Source organism: Corapipo altera, unplaced genomic scaffold, assembly GCF_003945725.1.
Source record: "Corapipo altera isolate COAL_440 unplaced genomic scaffold, ASM394572v1 2b, whole genome shotgun sequence".
In the NCBI taxonomy this organism is placed as follows: Eukaryota; Metazoa; Chordata; class Aves; order Passeriformes; family Pipridae; genus Corapipo; species Corapipo altera.
This window is the reverse complement of record NW_020884874.1, coordinates 19,037,006-19,061,710: the sequence shown is the minus strand read 5'-3', so window position 1 is coordinate 19,061,710 and position 24,705 is coordinate 19,037,006. Positions and strand designations below refer to the sequence as shown.

The following is a 24,705-nucleotide window of genomic DNA, read 5'->3' as shown; positions in this document are numbered from 1 at the left end:
AATCACATCAGTGACAGTTCACAAACAATTTATCCACTTCTAAAGACCTAAGTATTTTGTAATATATTTGAGAATCAGAACTATGTTCCTCAGACCAATGCTGAATTTCTACACTAATGACCACATATGGCACATAACAGTATATTTCAAACAGAAAATAAACTTATCAAGGCAGTTTTTTACTTTATGAAACACCCCCACATTTTACTTTGGGTAGTTCTAACTAACACCTGTCATACTAAGTGAATTTGCAATTTACTGGCTTGCTAGACTTTACTCGATCTTTACATGTTCCTTCCAATTTCTTCTATGAGACACCAGTTTAGAAACCTGATAAGTTTCAAAACTTCTGGGAAGTACTAAGTAACCTTGGACAATCCATTGGATGCTTAAGTGCTTAAAATGTTTTTCTTTCTCATATGCTGAAGTGAACTGCAACAATCCAGCAACTACTGCTTCATACTCTGATTCGTTATCAAGAATATCTACAAAACACTAAATCTGCTACATTACAAATTATTTAAACGAGATAAGCCATATAATGAAGGCAAACTACTTACTTGGAGGAGTAAGAAAACTGTAAGTGAGGTGAGGATGATTGTTATAAAACAAACATGTCTGGTTATGGTTCTGTGAAATACGAACATCTTTGTGTAAACAGCTGGAGGTATTTTCTGTAGCAGAAACCCATTTGTCCTATTGAACAAGAAGAAAGTATCATTGTTAAAAGATGACTTACAATAATTCTCTTGTTATGAGTGACTGCAGAACTCTAAATATTTAGCTGCAACTGCCTTTAACAGCGTGAAGGGACTTAAGCAAAACTCAAGAATTTTTCCTCTTCTGTCAGCGGAAAACAAGCCCTTCCACTGACTTCATATATCTTGGAATTGAAGTGAACAGAACTGCAGGATTTTAGCCAAATTGAGAATAACATCTTCCAAAAGAGAATCTAGAGGTGTCCATTAGACATCTGATTTACAGTAAATGTACTTGTTCATTCAGGCTAGAAATCAGAGACACAAGCAGATGTGTGGGCCACTTGTTACAGTAACTGGTTGCTTCATGACACTAACCTCAAAATATTTAGGATCAAGCAAACCTTGACAGAGTTTAGCTAAATTTAATTATAACAGTCATTATTTAAAACCTATAATCAAACTTAAAAGCATCCTCTACTATCCTAATTCCTTCTAAGCATCATATGGCTTCTAATTTTCCTCTGAATAGGAAAGGCCAAGTTGAAAAAACTTCCATTCACCAGATCAGTGCTCTGCATGAACAGGTGTATCTTAGCATAGGTTTCAGGACAGCAAAGACCTGATTTATTTCCACCTCTTTTTTTCCCCAGGTAGGATTATATTGTGAGAGAAGGATCATATCAGGGCATGAACAGTTCAAGACAGTCCAGAGATTACTTTTTCAAAAGGATCTGGCCACATTACAAACACTAAGACCAGGAAACCTATGTTGAGACGACAGTTTCAGGATAGCACTGACAGACTGCTATAGCAGACGTATACCGCCAAGTAGTAAGCCAGTGCAGACTCATAGGGGTTCTATATCAATGCCAATGGACTCCTCACTTCCTGGTGGATCTGCTCAGTCTGGAGGCAAAACTGTTACACTCTAAGAAATGAAAAAGAGTCAAAGCCAATCCTTATCAGCATAGTGAAGTGAAGAAAAACTCTCATGAAGTTCCTCTTTATATCTCATGTGGTTTGACTTAGTTCCCTGGGAGGTAATATTACAGAATCATTGAGGCTGGAAAACATCTCTAGGATCATCAAGTCCAACTTTTGACCAATCACCACCTTGTCAACCACACCATGGCACTAAGTGTCACATCCAGTCATTTCTTGACCACCTCCAGGGATGGTGACTCCACCACCATGGTGACTCATAGCACACACGAATCTAAGGAGCATTCAGGAATTACTGACATTCAAGCATTTTACTTCTCAAGGTTGCTACAAACCTTTCTTCATATACTTACATCTTTGCTAACAGTGTACGCACTCCACAGAGACATCCTGTAGTCCTTGCTGTATCCACTCACATAGCGGGAATGGTAAAGGAGGCAGTAATTATGTCTTTTCTGCAGAACCCTGGGCCGTCCGTAGGGTAAAGTAAGTTTCTCTGTCTTCTTAACTGCAACAGAAATAGTGCTTATTACTTTTCAGTTAATACTGGTTGTTAAGTATCTTCATCTTTTATACACCTTTAATTTTAAATTGCCAAACAAACAGAAATCACAGTAATGGAACAAAAAAATTTCATTCTTATATCAAAGGCACAGTTTCTGTGCTAAGGTAAAAATGACAAAGCCAGTATAATGTAATCATTTAAACTTAGGCTGCACAAATAAAGTTTATATTTAAACCAAAACATTTTGCCATCTAAAATAGGAGGTTCATCTGAGTTGCAAAGTTAAAGTCTTTGTTGACTTTCTGTTTCAATTTAAATATATAATGTGAGATCTGCTTCTATGTAACATTTAGATGAGAGAGAAACCAATTCTGGTGATTTGAAGTTACTACTTTAGTAGAAACCATAAAGTCATATGTAAAAGTGACATTTAAAGGACTAAGAAATACAGTGATCTAAACAAACAATACAGTGAAGCTGGCTGGATTTTCAAATGTATTTTCATTAAAAGTATGCTGCCACTATGATATCAGTATTTGCATTGATTTCTTATCAGGTATTTCCACTTACACCACTTTAGCTTCCCATTCTGGAATGCTCATTACTTCAATGCTGGAAAAGTCAAAAGTATCAGATTATACATATGCCATAAAGACACATGTATAAGGACACACATTTATTTGAGAACAAATTGTTCAGTAGGACTGCATTCAAAAACATTGGAACCATAGAATGGTTTGGGTTGGAAGAGACCATAAAAATCATCTAGTTCCAACCCTGTTGTCAAGGGCGGGGACACCCTTCACTAGAACAAGTTGTTCAAAGCCTCATCCAGCCTGGCCTTGAACACTTCCAGGGATGGGGCATCCACAAATTCTCCAGACAGGACTATAGATCCAATGGCTATTTCAAAGAATTTTTACATCATTTACATAAGAGTTCCTCAGAAGTTTAAAAATACAAAATATTTGATGGTTAATAAATTTTTTGTTAAATTTTTAACTTATATTATTATCATCTAAAGTTCTTACCTTCTGCTTCAGTGAGATTTAAACGCTGATTAAAATCCCTTATTGGCAAATCCTATAATTATAAAGTAAAAGCAGTGAGATTCTACAAAGTATTCTACAAAGCATACCTTGAGTTGGTATTACACTTAAAGTACTGCATGTAACTGCATGACGTCTTGCAAGTCACACGTATACAGAACTCACTGACATGTACTGAAGAGGAGCAACAGGGAATTTGCAGAAACAAATGGGGTTTGCATTTGTCTGCATCTACAAACTTGAAAACCACAGGTCAAACACAGAACAGAAATTTCAACATAACTCAGTGAAGTGAGTAAGAACTGAATGCTTTCCCCATCAAGCTTCTGTGACATTTTTCCATGCTCTTCAAAGGTGAATGTGTAAGCAAACTGCAAAAATTAATACACAAATACAGGCTAGCACCTGCTAACCCCAAGCAAGATTTGATTTTGAAATGAATAGTAAAGGACTGTGAAACATATCTGGTGAAGGCAGAGCTTACTCTTTGAATACAACACAGACTTCTGCCTCCACGACTTTCACTGTTTCAGTACTTACTGCTGTCCTGCAGGAGCAGCCAGGGCTCACTGAAAAGGCTCTTTGTCCCACCACAGAGCATTCAGAAGGATGGTTTGTTTCTTTGGGATGGTGGGGGTTATAAACAGGGTTCCTTAATAGATGGTTTAGGCGTCCATGAGTTCCATTGTTTGGGGCTGGTTTCAAATCAAGCAAATCTATGAAAGAATTCAAGTGATATTAGCAGAAGGAGAAAGATTGTAATAGTTGATTGTATTGTGCTTAGAAGTATGGATGAGTCAATAAAGCTGCACTTCTTGCTGCTCATAACACCTAACAAGGAAAGCAATGTAACCTCTTTAAAAGGGACCATGCATGTTTTTAATAAGGGTTCAGGACAGTATTAGTCTGTTTATAAGGTGAAGTTCCCTCAGTTAATTTTATATCAGAAAGTTTACATGCTGCCTTTTATACATCCTATTCTTGTAATGCTTTCTGTACAGAATGGAGGAAATCTAAACATCAATGAGTGCGCTTAAAACATCTGATCTGTCACTGAACTCACTTCAGTGTAAGCACTCTACCCCTTCCATACAGCATACACAGAACAGCTCAGGGGGGCACAAGATGGTATTTCAATATCAACCATGATATGAGAAGACAGAAAAGCATACAAGGCTGAGAGAGACATGCTTGTTTCCTATTCCAGCAAACAATTTAAACACACAGTTTAAATACAGTATACTTGAATATTGCCACTGATCTCAAGCATTTGCCATGCTCCCATTAAGCGTTTTCTGGATCAAACCCTTTGGTAATTCTTTGTCTCTCATAGATGCAGTACAGGTTCTAACAAGAGAGGGAAGTAGACAGGAAATAGTAGTATTCCTCAAGGGGAATAAATGAACAGAAACGAACAGAAAGCAGTAGATGTAGTGATAGACTTTTGGAGAAACATAATGAAGAAGGGACAAAGCAACAAGGAGTAACAGTAACATTGTTACTGTTGAAGGGAAAAAAAGGGGGTCGCAACACATCTAATTTTCAGAAAAAAAACACCACTTCTCTGGCGCAGTGTGGTCTGCATGGTGTTAGAAAATAAAGTGAAGAACATCTGTATATGGAGCGGACAGTTTGAGATCCTCAGATACAGAAACAGACTGCATGGAATAGCACCGAGTCATGAATTCTAGAGTGACACCATAGACAGGGCAGAAACTGGAAACCTGAGTATTGCAGAGACAACTAGCTCTAGAGCAAGATTCCAAGGCGAATCTTGGGACTACAGACTAACAAAACACTTGCAGTCCATCAGAACACCAAAAAATCCACATATTTGAAACACCTGTTGTATTAGACAATGAGAATGAGCAGGAAAACATTCAAAGCTAGTATTAAAAGATACAATACAGAAATTAAACAAGTGACACATAAATGAGGAATTTGAGAAGGGTTTTTTACATGAAACAAGTAAAAAAAAAAGAAAAATCTAAATTTTATCTGAATTAAAAACCTGTTTAAATTAAGGAACTAAAATTAAAAATATGGTAAAGTGAAAAAGAAGAAAACACATGACAAAATACAAGGAACCTGCATAAAAAGAAGGTGTGACTGATGTAGGCTTTCTGGAAATGAGCTGCCTGGTTGCTGCACCCATACCCATTACTCTGCTTGTTCTGCCTGAATAAGGTCACCTGAGTGATTAATCTGATAAAGCCTCTAGTGAGATATGAGAGAGAAATATCCCTTCTTCTTGATGGTAGAGAGATTGTGAAGTAGCCAGTTTTAGTAGTGGTGAGTCAAAGTGTCAGCTCTGGAGCAGCCAGAGGAATACACAGATCAATGGGAAAGAGACATACAAGGTGACCTGACCAGGAGATTCTAAACTGCTGTTAGTCATTTAGAGATAGACCTTTCTCAGAAAAACAACAGCTTTTTATTTGTGAAAATCAGCAGCAAGTCTTAAGGACGAGTTTCTAAGGACACTTAAAATCTGTTACTAAAAGATTTACAATACCCAAAAGATACCACATTTTACTGAACAAAAATGACCCTCATCCATTGTACTTACCACACAATAAATTATATACTTCAATGTTTTCAAATGGATCAACTTGAGTACGAAACTTGAATCCTGGTCCAAAACCAATAAAGATAGCCTAGGATTTACAGAGAAAAGTATAGTGGAATTCCGTTTAAGACAAGTTGAAATGGAAAGTATCTTCATAATCAGAGAGCATTTTCTTCCAAGAACTTAATCTTTACTTTACCAACATAGGTCAGATCAAGTCAAAAGCATAAGTTTTTCTTTTAAACAAGTAGATGTATAAGAATAACTTTTAAAAGTAGTAAAAGAGTATTAGGAAACGCAATTCTGTTTCATTGCCTTTAGCCATTTATGAAGACCCTTGCTCTTCTCTGCTTTTGAAGCATTTTCTTAAATGCTGTAAGAGATTTAATGGAAATGTTGATCCAAAATAACCATCACATTTCATGTCCTGTAAACAATTTGGAAGCTTTTAACTTAAGGCTATAAAAACATCTGTTGGTAGCAATGTTTTAAGTGGTTTAAGCAATGAAAAGGTCATAGGCTTCTACGCCTGGTTTGCAGCTGTTCTTGCACCATTTCCTGAGCTGTACTGGACCTGATCCAGGAACACAGCCAGCTCAAAAACTTTTCTGGTTCTTTTCCTGCTGGCTCTTTTCCTTCTGGTTTAATTCGCCAATCTACTTGACACTGCAGCCATGTAAAGCTTACACTAGCATACAGTAGGGTTTGCTGTGTGAATAAGAACAAGGAGAGAATGGCAACAAATGCTTAACTCAACTGCTGCCAAAAATATTATTTTAAAACTTATCCTGAGATATTCAGTTTATTTTTTAGTGAAATGAAACAGATTATACCCATCTGTGGCATCAAGATACTGAATGAGTGATGGATGCTTTACTCTCTATAGCATCTCCCTGGGTAAGATCTCTAAGCTTTTTGCAAAAAATGCAATTGTCTCAGATTTCACAGAAGTTAAAAACTCAACTCTACCAGCTTTTTTCAAGATTAAAGCATAATGCAGGGTGTCATTCTGCAACTATTGATACTAAAATCTGTAGGCTAATAATTTACTCAACAAGCCTAATTTGAACTAGGTGAGGTAAGGACATGCTACCTCCTTTCTCTTGATTTTGGTAATTACAGAGTATAAAATCTATGCTGTTATAATGTTAGCCACAATAAGGACAAATTATATATGTCTTAAGACCTGTTAGGGATGCTATGAACTGACAATCCCAAGTGTCAGCAAAACATTTGAATAAGCATACTGAAAAAATTTACACAGTTCAACTGTATCAGAGAGAGACAATATGTTAAACTGTCATTTGGCATCACATGGCCTTGCTGGTTGAAACCCATTACTAGATACACTATCAACAGGTTTTCCATTGTCAAATCAGGGAAGAAGAATAGGTCTGGAAGGGTAAACTGATACAAAATTAACACTGTTTTGGCTAACATGTTTTATGGTTGTTTTCTTAAAAACAGTTTAATGCCAACACCATATAATTCTACAACACAGGAAAAGAAGGTTTTTAAGAGAAATCTCTGTGTTACATGGACTATGTAGGTCTTTTCATAAAACCTGTTTTCAACAATTTTCTCTCTTTATAGATGTGTTTACACATATTCACTGTAATAATTCCAAGTACCTCACAACTGTTTGTGAATTCTATCCTGAAAATAGCTTCCTGAAATCAAGAGCATTGCCTTTCACTTTACTGATAGCAGAAACTAAAGCAGGGATAGGTTAAGTGACTTCCCCAAATCAGATGAAACTAAGAATCTGATTTCACATTTTCCTATGATCTCTTCCCATTTGTCATTAAAGAGAAGAATTTCAGGACTTTCCTTATTTTATGACTAACATGCTTTCTCCTCAACAGACTACCTCAAAACAGTGATACACATTCTATCATGACAGATAGAATTACAGAGCTGGAAGATAATTTAGTCAACTTTTTAAAAGTTGAAATCAAAAGTAATTATGTTATTTCTGAAAGATGCTTGTCTGACCAGTTTTTAGGTAGTACCTGTCATAAAAGTTCCACAGACTTCCAGGGCAAACTAATGTACTCATAAATCGTTTAAAAGAAAGTTTTTAATAACCAAATGAGCTCTTCTTTATTGCAGTTTAAGCCTGTAACTTCTATTCTTAGGCAACTCAGAAATCAAATGAACTCTAGGTTTACAGACCAGGAAACTGACTGGTTAAGCAACAACTTCCCTTGCAAGGGTCTGAGTGACACAGTGGACAGCAAGGCAAATCTGAGCCAGCAGCACACCTTGGCAGCAGAGCATCCTGCACTGTACAAACAGAAGCTCAGCCAGCAGACTGAGGGAAGGGATTATCCCTTTCTGCTCAGCATTTCTTTGGACTACATCAGGATACTGCACCTTCAATATAAGAATGACATCAATAAACAATCATCATAAATTCAGGGGAGGACCCCCAAGGTGGCTGGGGGCTGAAGTCCTTGTCTTGCAAAGAGGAATAGGGTTTGTTCAGCACAGAGAAGAGGTTGCTTCAGGCAGACTCAGAAGCAGTCCTCCAGTACATACAACAAGGTCATCGAGGAGGAAGAGCCGTGCTCTTCAGTGCTACTCAGCAAGGGGCAGAGATACAACAGGCAAACTGAAAGAAGAAGGGTTCTGGATGGCAGTAACTAAACACATTTATAACAGGAGGATAGTTAGGCAGTGGAATGTGTTGGTTAGAAGCTGTGGAGCCTCTGCTCTTGGTAGCTTCAAAGACACAGTTTCATAAAGCCCTGAGTAACCTGGTCTGATCTGAGAGTTGACTCTGTTTTGAGTTGGATGTGAGACTAGAGACCTCCTGAGCTCCCTTACAATCTGAATTCTCTTAAGATCTACAATTATTTTATTTGATGATTTGATAAGTTCTCTTTTCCTGCTTTTAATGCTACAACAAAACAACTAGTCATACCTTTATACTCTTACTGGCAGAGCAAGATCTCTGGGGTAAATCCTGTAGGGTTTTGACCAATTCTTACAACAACAGAATCCCACCCTCTGTAGGTTACCTAGCAATATTAATCCTATAATTGCTTGATTTCTTTAATTACAGATGGAATAATGCCACAGATCTTTGAAAAAATAATCCCAACACCCAGCAAATACAACACCTGGAAATAGGAGCCAAAAAATAAGAACTAACACAAATTTAAATCTCACCTGCATATTGGGGAAGCGATTGTCTGAGCCATGGAATCCACCTGTGCAGCTTTTAATCTCAAATGGTTTTCTATTAAAAATACACAGTTTATATAACTCACACTTTATAAATCATATTGGTCTAAAACACATTCAGTGATGCCTTGTTTACTTCTCTATTTAAAGATTTTTAGAGGATCATCCATAGGGAATAAGAAGTCTTAAAGCTCTGGAAGACAATACCCTTAAAATCAGAATGGTAGTTTTCTCTGCAAATATTATCCCTTTGGAATTCTCATGTGCCCATCAGAGTCATTTGAAGTCAAATACCACATGACATATGAACAAAATATTTGAATATTTGTTCTCAGGATAATAGATTTTCATTGTCATTGGGGTAACAGAACTTTACACTACTTTATGTGAGTGATTCTTAATAGTCTTTTTTTATAAAATCTCTAATGTAATTTAGATCATTCAGCCGGGCATCTTACAGTCTAATAAAAAACAAACCTCCAATCTATACTAAGTCCATATATATTATTTAAACACATACAGTTCTAGTAACTCAAACCTCATTTGCACAACTTGCACACATCTACAGTGCTATACAACAGGACTTAAAAATTCTTCCATGATGAAAGCCCTGAATCATCACAGTGGTGTTCAAAATTATATTATTACAGGAGATACCACTATTCTGGGAGTTGTAAATTCTTTCATCAAAACATGTAAGGTAATTAACAGTAGTGGAGTCAGTAAGTTCAAAGACTGACAAGATTGATTCAACCAAGTAATTAATTACATGCTTTGATTTCATGGACTCACTTTGGAAATTCCTAAAGCACAGCAAGATGTGCTCAAGTGTCTGACAATAAGGACCTTAGTTTCTAACCTGCCACTATCTCCATACCCAGCAGGGAGAATATCTATAGCTGCCAGTTTAGAATTAAGCCTCCCCAGGCCAGCAAAACCTGTGGAGAAAAGCGTGCACTGTTTCTGTGCAACACCCCTTTGCTGTGACAAACAAGAATACCACACTCCAATAGATATCATTGAACTCTCAGCATCTGGAAGAACAAAGCTATGAGAAAACAAGAAGTTATTTGGTGTATAATGAAGTACTGCAAACTCTAACTTACCGAGCAAGCTGCCATTGGGAGTCTAAATAGAAGTGCAGTGGTTCAATCCGGTCATTATAGGAATAATGGAAACGCTTGGGTAGCAGCTTTTTCATATAAGCTTTGAAAGGCTGGTTTGGTTCTCTGCACTGAAATGTTGAAATTAAAACATAAAATGTACTTTTCACCAAAATTTACTTATGTCACACATAGTTCTCATACAGTACATCAATTGCAAAGGGTCTGCAATATCTTGCACTAAGAACGGTATGATCCCGTGAGGCTTGGAGTCATCCAGTCTCCAACATAAATATGAATGAATACTTAAATACTGACTGGTTTTGGATTCAATGGTTATTAGAAGAATATTTAATACTGGATTATGGACATAATTTACTGGTTTTTTTTCTTATAGCCTACAGTTGTACAGAACCAAACAGTAGTGTTTAGAATTAATAACAAATTATATTAAGACAAACATCATGATACTTTCACAAGTAGTAGGAGACTATCCAGTGCAATAATTCTATACCTCTGTACTAGAGAAGGTAATAAACATTCAAATGGTTTTTAGATTCAAAGAATCACAGAATATGCTGAGTTGGAAGGGACCCACAAGGATCATCGAGTCCAACTCTTAGCCCTGCACAGGATAAGTCACTCAGGGACAAAAAGATTTTTCCACAAACTAAGATGCATTAATGATTTAAAAAAATAAAATAAAAACAAAACCACACACAACACAAAACCAAAACAAAACCCCTACTGTAATACTGGAATTTTTGAACAGTGAAGTCATCCATACAAATAGCATAGCTCTCAACAACAGCAGGGACAGAGTGGAAAAACAAATTCACTAAGCTATAAGTGACAAAAAATTCAATATCCTATCTCAAAGCTGTTTATCAAAAAGGTGTGAGCAAAAAAATCTTATGCGTGCCCTAACAACAGAGCTGAACTTCATCCTGACTTGGCCCTCAGGTACTATGGTCCAGATACACAGTTTCTCCAGTTTGAAGAGCAACAGGAAACAGTTAGTGAAAAGAAATGAACACAAAGCCTTAGTTAATGCACAACCCAAGAGCGATGACACCTTAGTCAATTTTGATCTTTCCACGTATGGAACTACTTTTGCTGTTGTTATGGAAGGTCACACACACAGAACCACACACAGAATCAATTAGGTTGGAAAGGACCCCTGAGATCATTGAGTCCAACCCACCATGTCAACTAGACCATGGCACTAAATGCCATGTCCAGTCTTTCCTTAAACACCTCCAGGGACAGTGACTTCCCTGGAGTGACTTCCACCTCCCTGTGCAGTCCATCCCATATTTAATCATCCTTTCTGTGAAGAAATTCTTCCAAATGTCCAAATGAAACTTCCCCTGGTGCAGCTTAAGACTATGTCCTCTCATCCTGTCATTGATTCAAAGTCCAGAAAACAGTTGACACTATAAAATACCTGTAAATGTCAGTAGACATTAAGCTAGAACAACAGATAAGACAACACCTACCGTGAGGTTTCTGACAATGCCTTCATAATTAACTGGAAGAATCATAGGTAAGTATTAGTCACCTAAGTCAAAAAAAATCAGATGTAAAATGAAAGCATTCCCACCACATAATATAATTGGCTCAGTTTCAAAAAATTCCTGGGCATAAGAAACTTTTTTTCCAGAATGAAAACCATATAGAGCAAAATAGTCACTAAACTGTCAAAGCCTTGCTTTAATGAAATTTTAGTTCAGCCTCTCTTCTCTTTGCTTACTTATTTACAGCTTCAAATGTTAAACTATATTAGTTAAACTTTAGTTAAGACTATCAGTTACATATTAAACTATATGTAAATATTAAACTATATTAGCCACAGAATATTAGAAGAATAATCCAAGAAGTAAGTTTGTACAAAAGAGGCAATTAAATGCTGTGTTAATCAAGATGGATTTTTCCTATTTGCTAATAAACTTATAAAGAAAAGGAAACAAATGCAACTATCAGGACAGCAGCTTCATCTGGCAAGCATCCTTAGAAAGACAGCCAAGTGCAAGCTGGCTAAGATTCAGATGCTTACACTCAAGCCAAAAGAGACCATTCCATCATGCAGTTCAACATTTTGTATAACACAGGCCCACTACATTTCACACAGTTATTCTGTCCCAAGTCTGATACCCAATACTCGACTAAAGTACATAAAGCCATTATCCTGGCAAGAGAACCATTCATAATTCCTACAGAGATATATGCAGTGCTACAAAGACAGCTACACTACTTCATTGAAACAGTGCACATGTCAAAAGCAGGAAATAAGTATTTGATTCCGACATTCTCTGATTAAACATTTAAAGCAGTTTAGAATACCATTAAGCAATGAAGTAAACAGGACTTAAAATCACTGGGGTTGAGACCTACAAGTTTTAAAGAGGACAGGGAACAATAATCTAGACAGAAAAAAAAGAAACACTCAAACAACATAAAGGAAACTTGCATTCAAAATTCATAAGTACCAAACATTGCAGGTATTAAACAACCATCTAAAATGAGTCTGCTTAACTAATCAAAGTTTAAAATTTGTAAGCATTCATTGATTTTCACTCAGTTTTATTATCTCATTTACGTTTATTTGCAGTTTACTCAACTGCTGTCAGGACATTGGGTCATTTTTTTAATAACTATGAAACATATTATAATATTCAAAATAATATGCAAGTTATGGTAACAATCTAACATTCCTTTATGACAGAAATATTGCAAATTTATACACATGCTAGCAAATCAGGAAATGAGGTGAGACATGAGGAGAGGATTTTTAGACTGTCTTGAGCACCAACGATCTTATTCAAAGGAATGGCATTCACAAGGCAGGAGGTATTTGCAGTTGGTCACTCTGAGGCAGCTCATAAAAGCAACCTGTAGGATTCAAATACACTTTCAGACTTGAAAAGTCAAATAGTCTTTAAAAACACAGGTGCACTACCCAGTATTTCCTCTTCATTGTTACTCAGGTTGACCCTAGCTGGCATTCACTCAAGTTTACTCATGGAATATGTGGAGCTTAAGTTTGTATTTATAAAGCACAAAAAACATATAACCAAATAACAAAAGTTAGTTTAGCAACTACATACAAGAGAAATACTCATCTGGAACATTATTAGGTCTTAGGCGAGCTGCAGGACCAGGTACAACTATGAAATCTTGAACATTGTCCAGATAGCTGTTCAGATATGCTGTTTTTCTGCAACTCCCCGCTTCCATCCCTGTAAAAGGAAATAAATTTTATTTTAAAGTGGCAATATTGATGTAGAGCAGCCTTGCTATGGAGACAGGTAACTTCAGCTGTAAAAGTGAGAAATGTAATTTCTCTGCACTCTTTATCAGCAATCCCAAGACATCTGATCCAAGATGCATGTAGAAGAAAAAAAACTACACACAGACAAACACAATCAATTCTTTCCTCAGTTGAGAAAGACTCTCCAATTGAATGAACGTACAATTTTTCTTATCTGAAGGGAAAAGAAATCTTACAAGCCTAACAACAGAAGCAAGGGTCAGACCAAATATTAATTTAGCCAAGTATCCAACCTAATAGTATTCAGTAACATGTCTAGACAAACACCCAATAAGTACAGCATTATGGACTGGTCTTTCTCCCAGTGACCTTTATCAATTTCCAGAAGCCAAAGGGACTTCGAGTTGCATATTGCATTTGAACTCTTACTTTTAATAATTTTTGACAGGTTTACCTTCCATTAATTTCATAAATACTTTTTAAACCTGTACAGATACTTGGTTTGCATCATTCCCTGTGGCAATGAGTTTTGCAAGTCAGTTTTGTGTTGCATGAAAGTGAGCTTATATTTTGTTTGTCAGAAAAAGACATTAAAAAAATTTGGTAAAATACCTAGTTTATAGAAATAATTCCAGATATACAGAAAAGCTATTACAGAAATAAAGTTTTGCATTCACAGCCTTCTAACAATGGATGAGGGAACTGACAACTGAAAGGAAGATATGGCTTGTATTTTTGGTTCTTCAGCAGTCTTCAAACTGTAACTGTGCAGTGTAGTTAAAAGACAGAATAAAATGAAATCTACTTTTTACAGTTCAATTTTTTTATTCTATTTCTTTTATCATCTGGTAATGGTCACAAAAAGAAATAAAATACAAAAACTATTTAATCCCCCCCCATATTCTCCACTTCTTCACCCCCTCATAAAATAATCTGATTCTCACTTACATTGGTTCTCTCTTATATCATCTGGTTAATATAAAATATATTTTATAGGTATTAGTTGCTTTGTTAATCTTATCAGAAACATGCAAGTATAAACTCAGAATATTACTTTACAAAAACAGTCCTTCAAAAGTTCTGATATATTTCATAAAATCAAATTTACCATGATCTGATACAAAAATAATATTCAGGCATTTATGCAAGTTCATTTGCTTTAGACCATCCATCAGCATCCCTACTATGTTGTCCACTCTCTGTAATGCTGTAATGACCTGCAGAACAAAAATAGGAATGTAAAATAAGTGTTAAAAATACTGTTAAATATAGCTAAATAAAAACGAGAGCCTGCAGACTGCCTATCACCTGCACTGTTCAGAGTTGCCTCCATCTACAGAAGACTGGTTATATCTACACTACACAGGTCTTAATCCAATTTTTTGTGCACCCCACACCGTACTATGACACAGCTACATATTTTTATGTGTTATTTCAGTTGCAGATGCTTAAAAAAAACAAACAAACAAAAACCCCCCAAACCAAACAAACCAACCAACCAAAAAAACAATCAAAAACCCAAAACAACAAAACAAACTCAAAAAGAAAACCAAACCAACCAGTGACAGGGGTTTTAAAGCATGAAATTGAGGATGCTTGTTGCATTACAAGGGGCACAACCAAGGCCAACAGGGAATGCACAAGGGTGCAGATACTGATGTGCTGAATAGAATAGAGGAAGTCAAACCTGTAGCACTCTTCCTCAAAATGTCTGTTGGGAGAGACATTGGAGCAAACTGTCCTTGAAATTGTGCTCCAAGACTAATATCTTTTCAAACTAGTTTAAAGAAACTGAAAAAGCCAAAGAATGAGCTACCAGTGTAGCACTGTTTGTGACCAGGTTCTGGTGTCCAAGCTCACTTGCATAGATACAGCATTGGAGCTACTTTTGAATACTTGCTAAATACAAAAAAAAATATTTTAAAATGAGGTAGATGTTACCTCATTGAACTACTTGTATAAACTGTCTTGCTTTGTGCAAACAAAGATGAGATGCTCTTGTAGAGACTATATATAAATCCTCAGGATCTTGCTCTCCAGAGCGTTTCTGACACACAGAACTTTAAATCTCCTTATTAACCAAAGAAAAAGATTGCCAATTTAAACATGTCCCCTATACTGCAATTCCAATTGTGTCTGCTACTTCCTTACATGAAGAGTAACCACTCACAGTTCAAGAGAAATTGGCAAGAGCTTCTTACTGTTATCACCACTGAAGTTAAATACCTAGTTATAATGCCCAAATTTCCTGACCATTCAAGATGGGAGAATTTTACAAAGTTCCTCAATTTCCAAGAACTTTTTTCTTTCCATTTTTTCACTTTGGTTTGTTAAAAAGTAAAGCTATTTAGTACTCTTGAAAACAGTACAATAAATCACGGACTGTGATGGGGTGAATGTTCCTTTTATCTGCCTCTTTCAGAAAAGGCATAAAGTATAACTGCAGGGAGATAAGACCAATATTCATCTAAGCTTGGCACAGGGACTGAGTGGAAATGAATGACAATTATAACATGAATACTGAACCATCAAAACACATACATTGCTATGAAAACCTCTGTTCTTGCTAAGTTGAAAATATACAAATTTTATGTCCCTATTACTCCCTCCCACCAAAAATCAACACAAACCATTAGTAGGAGCAGATAAAACAACATACAAGACATACTCAAACATGTTTTGCATGTTTTGCAAAATAAAAAAAATAAAAACTAGATTTACTAAACAGGCTGTTTATTATATACTTTATATCAATGTTAATTATGGATGGGCTGTCTACTCATCATTTTTTTTCCTAATAAGCATTCTTCATATAACCTTGGTTAATATAACATTAAGTATGGAAATTATAGAGTAAGAGCAAAGCTTCAAATTAAAAAAAAAAATTAAACTACAAAACTACTTACTCCACTGCTTACTGGTCCAAACTTATGGCCCGAGGAATCTGGTTCTTCTAAATACAGAGTGTAAAAGTGTGGTCTATATCAAACAGTACCAAAAATGTAATATTTTACATACATGTTGAGACAGTTTGAAGAGATTATATTTAAACAATGGAGATAATATATTGGAAAAAACGCTGTCATTCGGAGGGAAAACACATTAAAGGGAAATAGAGAAATGCAATTTCATAGAAAAAGTTTTCAGTCATAGAAATGGGCATTAAATAATATTTTAACATTATTAGAATCATGGATAAGATATTCCACTCTAACAGGAACTTACACTTGCCATTGTATACCTACCTTTCATCTTCAGGTAACTGCAGCCAGCGAAGGACAGTTACCACTCTTTCTTCAAAAGGGATTGAGCTGTATCAGAATAATACAATATCAACCAACTATGCATTTCCAAGAGCTAAAAACTTTTAGCCATATATTACGAAAAGTCAGTGTATTTTAGTAGAAAAAAAAGTGAATTCATTGAGGGCTATTTAGCAGGATGCAAATTTATCTATGCTAATTGCCTGTGACTCTACAGGAGTTTATGGCCTGATCTAAAGCTAATTGAATACAGTCCCCATTGATTGCAATACAATTAGAGTAAAGCTCTCAGTACTGCTTGCATTTATTATACAAAGTGGATAATTGGCTTCAAGGTGCAAAGTCACATGCATGTTTTCATTCCTGTATTATGTTATGAAAAAGCTTTGGTTTAAGGGTGGGGTTAGGGGGTTTTTTTATGCTTAAACAGGTTGAATACAAGTTCTCATACTACATCACAAGTAGATCCTCTACATCAATTACTAAAGCAGACCAAAAATAAGCATATTGACCTTTTAACAATGTGAGGCATTCCTAAAATTAGTATTCAGCTACGTAACACAAATTCAAGTAACAATGTAGCAGTTCCCAGGGAAAAAATGTAGGTAACGAGACAAGAAACAAAATTTCCATCCTATATGAAGGATGTAGGAAGAGAAAATGGTCCTAGGAAGACAGAAATAAAAAGTCTGATTTCTTGGGCAAGATTTGAGACTATTAAATAACTGGTGATAAACCATTTCATTAAGCAGAAAATGTTCAACTGTAGTGAAGAGCAATCACTGACTAACATATGATTGCCTTAATGTGCAATATTTTCAAAATTTGCAATTAAAATAATTTTAAATTGGAATAGTTTATCACAGTCAATTATGAAAATTCAGTGTCCACGGACAGTGTCACATCAAGACCTGATCCATCCACTGTTTGGATTTAAATACTCTACACACCCAAAAAAGGTTTTTATAAATACCTTTAAAACATTTGCTGAGGAATGAAAAGATTATTAGACAAAGACTCTGCATTATACTGAAACAAAGTTAATTGGATTTTAGCTTTTTTTATTCCATGTTGCACACAACTGTTTGGAAAGCACGAAAAAAAAATTATGCTTTCTCTGGCATCTGTCCCATTATAATAGTTAAAATCAAATATTCACCCGAGACACAGGCGCACATACCTATTGTATTTTTCATACAGACTTGGAAACGTTCCATTAACTGCTACGTCTGACCCAGGCCAAAAGAATGTACCCGCTTTCAGACCCTGGTACACAGCCGTCAGCCAAATCTGCAGCAGAATTTTGCTGTCATTAGTGCAGGTCACTGAATTAGCTGAGTATCTGACAGACCCCACTGCCATCTTCACTAACTCTGCACCCTTTAGCAAGACCAAAAACTAAAACTTTAAGTGGAACGCTCCAGTCAATCTTGCAGGTCACCACTATCTGCAGCCCAGATACACTTTGTAGCCTGATTCCTTATTGCAGGCACTCACATCCCTTCTGCTGCTACACGAGGGGGAGCCAGGGCAGGAATAGGAACCATTAGCAGAATGCAATGGTAGACCCATCGCTGAACACCAGGAAGGGGAAATGTCTCAAGAACAGTGACACAAGAAGAGGTAGGAATATTCCAAAGACCTACATCCCACATACTCTTGACATATGGAAGCAACACTGTGGTCAGTTCTTCTGGTTTTACTGCTGATCACATGGTTTGCAGATTTATGCCTTCCATGTATTTTCTGCCTGACTCACATCGCTCTCTTCTCAGTAGCCTGCAAAGTCTACAACAGTGTGTTCTTTCCTCAAGAATCAAAAAAAAAAAAAACAAAAAAAAACCAAAAAAACACAAAACAAAAAAAATACCAACCAAAAAAAAAACCAAACCCCACAAACAACCTAGTCTTCCCTGCAATAGTAAATAGTTGCATCTGGTCCCTTGTTATTCTTCAGGCTAGCGCTCACCCAAACTTTTCCATGTCACTTCATTTTGATGGCAGTCTCAGCAGTTTTGCATAGGTGTATGATTGAACCGAGACAATTTCTTTTAAAACCACATCTTTAGACTTAGCAGTAATTTATTCAGAGCATAAACCTTTACTAATGATTCTTATTACTAAAACTAACTGGTCTGTCAATTTTCTCAGAGAAGCTAAGTGCAAGCCCACTCATATTAAAACAGAACAAGATCTGGTATCTCTATTAGTTACTTTAAGCCTTCATTCTCCTCTGGGAAAATTCCATTTAAGTTCAACAAAATCTGTTACATTTTGTTTCATTTGTTATTTTGCAGCTCTAGTATGGCAATCCTAATCATGTTGAGTAACACTTCTTGGCTGACTTAGGAGTACCCTCTGTACTCTTTCAACATCACTATGCATTCAAGTGATATTAAGTAACATAGCAGGCTGATGTACATTCTCAGAAGAGTATTAATACTTACAGGCTGCCCTTGGTACCACTGTGGATTAAACTTCTCCTTACTTTTAAGGGTGAAGGATGCATTTCTTTTGGGGTCATACATCTTGTTATCAATTATACCATGAGATTCAGGATACAGTCCCTGTAATTGAGAGTTTGTTGCAATTGTTGCAATGTTATAAAGAAAAAGAACCTTCTGGCTGAAAAAACATGTCTTTTAGACAAGTATATACATGGAATACTCTATATGTGACTTTTACTCCACCAGTACCTCAAGACCCAAATTTTACAGCATCATGTGCCATGGCTTCCAATTCTTAATTGTTTCATTCTTCCAATTCTCTGCCTTCCAATTCTTAATTGTTTCTCAGTGAGACAAAACGAAAAATAGGCCAGCAATTTCTTCTGGGATCAAATTGAAAGATATCTTATGAGTTCACACATTTGTTGTATCTTTAGTACCAAAGACAAAGCAACTACCTATGCTGGACCTCCATCGCAGGAGCAAAAGCTCTAGCTGGGATACCTGTTGCAGGGAAGGAAGTGTTCAGGAGCATCAGTTCTTGGGTAGCACAAGGAAACCTTGTGCTCTGCCTTTAAGCAGACTAGTTCCTTTTGACATTTATAAAGGATAAAACACCACCACCATTAGGACCCTGCTACCTTTCACAAGAATAGGAAGTTGAGACAAAGCTCTGTACTGTACACCTCACATGGTTGCAGGGCATGCTTAATGCCTCTTAGTTGCATATTCAGTCATGGAGATTTTCAAGGATTGCACAATTAAGCATCTCATTCCTGAACCTGTTCTCCTCACTTACCGAATGTCCTGACAAACTAGAGAGATAAGACAGGAGGTGCAGATCCTAGTATTTGATTGAATTTTAGTTCTGGCATGATGAAATCAATAAGGAGCTCCTCAATTCCAACTCTGCTTAAAAACCTCCATTTTAGTTTTTCTTTCCATATGTAGGAGGTGATAAATTTGCAAGATCAGTTCTGTGACATTTCTATGCAGTCTTGGGTACAGTCCATCACAGACAGAGTCAACATCAGTATGATGCTCAGATCTCTCATTTCATACTCTACTTTGCATCATGCTACCTTAAAGAAGTGGAATAAGGCTGGCAATATAAAGGAGTCAGGCTGCTCCCATTCCAAGAGAGTGAACTGCAATTTAGTGGAAATATTTACACAAATAAGGAATTATAAAGTCATGTGATGTTCCACTGTATGGGAATTCTCACAGCTATCCAATCCTTGAAAGGATTGGATTTACTTACATTAGATCTGGCCACTTAGCTGTAGTGTTATATAATGACTTAATCTAAATTACATAAAGAATATAATATATACACTTTCCTATTCTGAAGGGCAATACTATTATTTTAATAATCCATCAAAAATATACTACTCCCTTGGAGACAACTTGATAGTGAACCATCTATTCAGTGTGGAAACATATAATATACAGGAATTCTTACTGTGACAATGGAGTAATGGTTGGGAAAGGTTTTGGAAGGGTACACTGGTCTCATACTGGAAGTGTATGTTCCACATTTCTCTAGAGGAAGGAAGAAAGAAAATGAGCAACATTACAGAAATAAAAATCTTGCAAGTTTCTCTCATGAAGACAAACCACCAAAACACATGTTTCCAGAAAGTTTTTGTTCTTCAAAATTGTGGGCTTAATTTTTCTTCCCACCTTCATTTACAAGCTGACTAAATAGCTATTAACATGAATTTTATATATTCCTAATCACTGACTGCAATGGTCGCATGAGCAAAACCTACAGTCTTTGTGAAAAGCATGCATAGATAACGAATGAATAATCAAAGAAATCAAACCCTTCAATGTTGCCCTGGTATGCAGTAAGTTCAGTCTGCAGCTTGAGACCAACTTCACCCTGGATGCTTCCAGAGATTAAGTGGCCACTGGCACTCTCAGTCATGTGTCAAATCACTGCTTATTTTATACTCTCATTTTTTGTTTGCGGGGCTTTTAAAATATAAAAATAAGCTCGTATTTTAGAATGAAATTCAAAGCTTTCTTTATCTTGATATAAAACCATATGGTTTAAAAGAGATTAGTGTACTGTATTTGTCAGTATGAGGAGTCGTCAGCCAGGCCAAAGTAACTGAGAAAACCTTATTTAAGGGGCCTAAATTTCCACTGCCAAACGTATGGGCCCCAGTTTTCAGAAAGAAAAGAAAAAGTCTTCATTAACAACTTAATAAATGCTATGTGATAACCCAAACTGCTTCAACAGAAGCTAAAGAACCAAAAGTAATGAGCCTATAGAAAGAACACCACTGGACCATCATCTTCACTATGCCTATAGGTAATTATATATAATATAAATAAAATAGAAATGAAAGGCTTAATAACATAAAATGTGCTGCATCAAGGCACTTTGAACTCATTGAATTGAGGCTTTGATTACTTTTCAGTTGAAATAATCAATTTGAGCTAATCAAGAGAGAAAGAAGCCAGAAAAATAAATGTTCTCAAGTCCCATAGACATCCTCTCCCACATTTGCATTCTGTAGTAACAAATCATCACTTGTATCTTTTTTATTACTGCAACACACTTAACACATTTCAACCATTTCCAATTCTGTTCTTGAGGTTGTTTTCCAAAACTGTAGTTTTTTGGTGGAGGTGGGTGGAGAGGTTGATTTTTTTTGGTCTTTTTTAAAAGTAAGAGAAAAATACACTTAGAAAATTTTTGCCAAAAATCCTAGGGGTTTTTTCCTGGGATTTTCCATCTTTTTGGCTTGTTGCCTTAGTTAAAGACAATTTAATACAAAAGGACGATTTATCTTAAACTTGCAATATCATAGCATAGAAGCGTGTGAAAAAGTCTTCTCTGAACACCATATGACACAGTAAGGCTATGCCTGGGTTCACACCTCAGTGACACCAGTTTTCATTCATGAAACTATTTTTCTCGTACCAAAGAAAATCTGCCTTATCTGAGTATTTCACCCATCACTTTACGAAGAGGGGGAAAAGGAGAAAGTTGAAAATCCTGTAGTATACTCTGTTGTAAAAACCTTCTAGCACATTGCCAAAAAATGCTGCAGAGTAATTTAGAAATGTTAACATAATGCAGAAATATTTCCTCACAGATTATTCCTAATTTTGTTGTGTCTAAAACATGTATTACTAGGCATTCTGATATTAGAATCCTTTAAAAATCATCACAAACTCTATAGTTCTGGAGAAGTGGAGTGACTTTGACGAAGATAGTAAGATATTTGTATTGGTCAGAATTTATCATAGATTCAGTACAAAGAAAAATACAAGATTATTATAGAAGTCAATGAGAGAAGTCGCACTGTAGCCTATCCAGACCAAAGAAACTTTACACACAGAAGTGGATATCACAGACTAGAAGTCCCACAGATGCTTTGTGGCACTGCTATCTTTTATCTAGGGCAGAGCTATAATAATTTGTAATAGCCAGCTTCTCCTAGCACTGCTCAAGAAGACTTCTCCAGTTTAATTTTTTTATAACTGCATCTAAGGAAAACTTTTCAAATGCCTTATTTTATGCTAACAGGGAACGAAATAAGGAAAAAAAAAACCCATCCTCAAATACATCTGTGAATTGTTATCCTCTGGAACATATCAAGTGGTGACAACCACTGTATAAAAAAGCAAGTATTTTTACTCACTTATTTTTAGTCAAACTGAAACCAGGCACCCCAGGTAGTAATTTATGAAGTCAAGAAAATTGGCATATTTTTCAGACAAGAAATACCATCAGTTCTTTACAGACCACAGCCAAAACAGAAACAGGAAAAGTAACTAAAGTTACTTAGGCCTACATAACTAAGATACTACAAAAGTTAGGGAATAAACATGTACTGGTGAGGTTCTCATTTCTTCTGGAAATGTTTGTTAAATGAAGTTTTCCTTGGATTCATCACATTTCTACTAGCCCTTCTATATCATCTGCTCTTAATCTCTTTTTTCTCTGTCTTCTTTTTCAAATATAATTAAATGCTTTCTACCTCGCTTTCCATTTTCCAAACCATTCCACCTAAATATGAGATTATATACATTATAGAGTAAAAAGGGTCTATTTCTATTTCAAAGAAATAAAGTAAGCTCACAGCAAAAAACATCCACCTCTGAAATATAACAGGGCTACCTAATAATTTAGAAGATTTCACCAAAAATCCAAAGGGCCCTTTCCTCATGCCCTCTCTCTTTCTGCCCTTACACTCTCCCACACCTCAAGTCCTCTGTGCATGGTTGTTATTTAGGACAACTACTTCCATATTCATGGAAGAAAAGTGAGGATTTTAAAGAGTAAGCATAGTTGCATCTATGGATTTTTCAGGTAAGACATCATAATATTTCTTAGACAAATAAACTACTCACGTAATTTGCTAATAACAGGGAGAAGTCCACCCCAAGTCTGCAAATATTCTGCTCTGAAGCCATCCAATGAAAATAATAACACTGGAGACTTGGTAAATCTGAACAAACAGAAATTAAATATTAAAAGACAGACTCTGAGAAATAATTTCCTATCACTTATTTCAAGAAAGTTTCCCCCAAATAGTTGGAATGTTCATTATGGGGCTATAAACCAGGCCAAAGAAGCAAGTTGTCCCAAGCAGGAAGGTTTGCAGGTTGGCACAGTGGTGACCAGACAAGCTGTCTGGTCCCTCTGCTTGCAGGCTGGCACAGGAGCCCTACCGAAAGACATTGAGGAATGCAGTAGGGTATGTATAGAAAAGTCATGACAAGGTTTGATTTCAAACACACCCATAACATGAGATGCTCAGGTAATCCATCTGGTGGGTTTGATACTCCTTATCTTGAAATCAGTCCCACTGGAGCAATGCTCAGCCCCTTCAACCCCTTCAACCCCCCTTTCCCACCCCAAGGTAAGAGCAGGGAAAGAAATAAGGCAGTGGGAAGCCTTATTTTAAAATAAAATTTCCTTTATTCACTTTACTCCTGAACAACTTGTAATCCAGTTGAAAAAAAAAAAAAAAAAAGAGGATTTATATATATATAAATATATAACACAAAACTGTAAGCAAGTCTAATGTACAGGGTATGTTAAATCAGCAATTATAAACACACATTTTTCCTTTCATCTTATAAAGATTATTCAACCAAGAAGAATTTGCTTACTGTACCAGAAGTACTACCCATCTCCAAACTCAATGTGGCCCTGTGACTGGAAACACTGTAACAGTATTTCTGTCTGGAACTTGACAGATAAATTCAGAAACTGATTTCACTGGAACAAGCTAAAATAAAATCTGCCTTTCCAGTCTCCACAGGACCTATGTTTTCCAGTCTTAACTTTTTCCCAGCTTCAGCCCTGTTCAAACAATTTCTCTCCAACTGTAAGTACTTAAAACATTGCATCACAGACAGGAATAGTCATCAGTAGCTTCTTCCTTGAAGAAAACATACCTAGGTTTGACCTATAGATATGAGGACACATGAGGAAAAAAAAAAAAAAACAAACAACCAAAAAAACCCCACAGCAGTGCAACAATAACTACTGAAAATACAGATTCCCATAAAAGAAGTTAATATATTTTACATGTCAATTGCATGTTTCCTTTTATGTTTGCAAATGGTAAAATGAATATTTTAACTTTGTTGCACTTTAGTTTCCCAAAATAAAACAGTGATGATAGAAGACAAATATT

The 24,705-nt window shown here is 36.1% G+C and overlaps 1 protein-coding gene across 3 annotated transcripts in view; it reads right to left on the bottom strand.

The window, feature by feature from the left end:
* The window catches only part of ENPP1 (ectonucleotide pyrophosphatase/phosphodiesterase 1), a 54,431-nt gene that overhangs the window by 4,965 nt on the left and 24,761 nt on the right, over nt 1-24,705 (bottom strand). For all 3 annotated transcript variants that reach the window (XM_027632330.1, XM_027632335.1, XM_027632342.1), the window contains 16 exons: nt 23,411-23,508; nt 20,502-20,581; nt 19,040-19,159; nt 17,773-17,882; nt 16,575-16,640; nt 16,236-16,308; nt 14,438-14,546; nt 13,166-13,297; nt 11,558-11,589; nt 10,062-10,189; nt 8,941-9,010; nt 5,767-5,854; nt 3,738-3,913; nt 3,180-3,231; nt 1,997-2,151; nt 561-696 (listed from right to left, as the gene is read on the bottom strand). In XM_027632330.1, the coding sequence (XP_027488131.1) occupies nt 561-696; nt 1,997-2,151; nt 3,180-3,231; nt 3,738-3,913; nt 5,767-5,854; nt 8,941-9,010; nt 10,062-10,189; nt 11,558-11,589; nt 13,166-13,297; nt 14,438-14,546; nt 16,236-16,308; nt 16,575-16,640; nt 17,773-17,882; nt 19,040-19,159; nt 20,502-20,581; nt 23,411-23,508 (1,625 nt within the window). The remainder of the gene's footprint in view (nt 1-560; nt 697-1,996; nt 2,152-3,179; nt 3,232-3,737; nt 3,914-5,766; nt 5,855-8,940; nt 9,011-10,061; nt 10,190-11,557; nt 11,590-13,165; nt 13,298-14,437; nt 14,547-16,235; nt 16,309-16,574; nt 16,641-17,772; nt 17,883-19,039; nt 19,160-20,501; nt 20,582-23,410; nt 23,509-24,705) is intronic.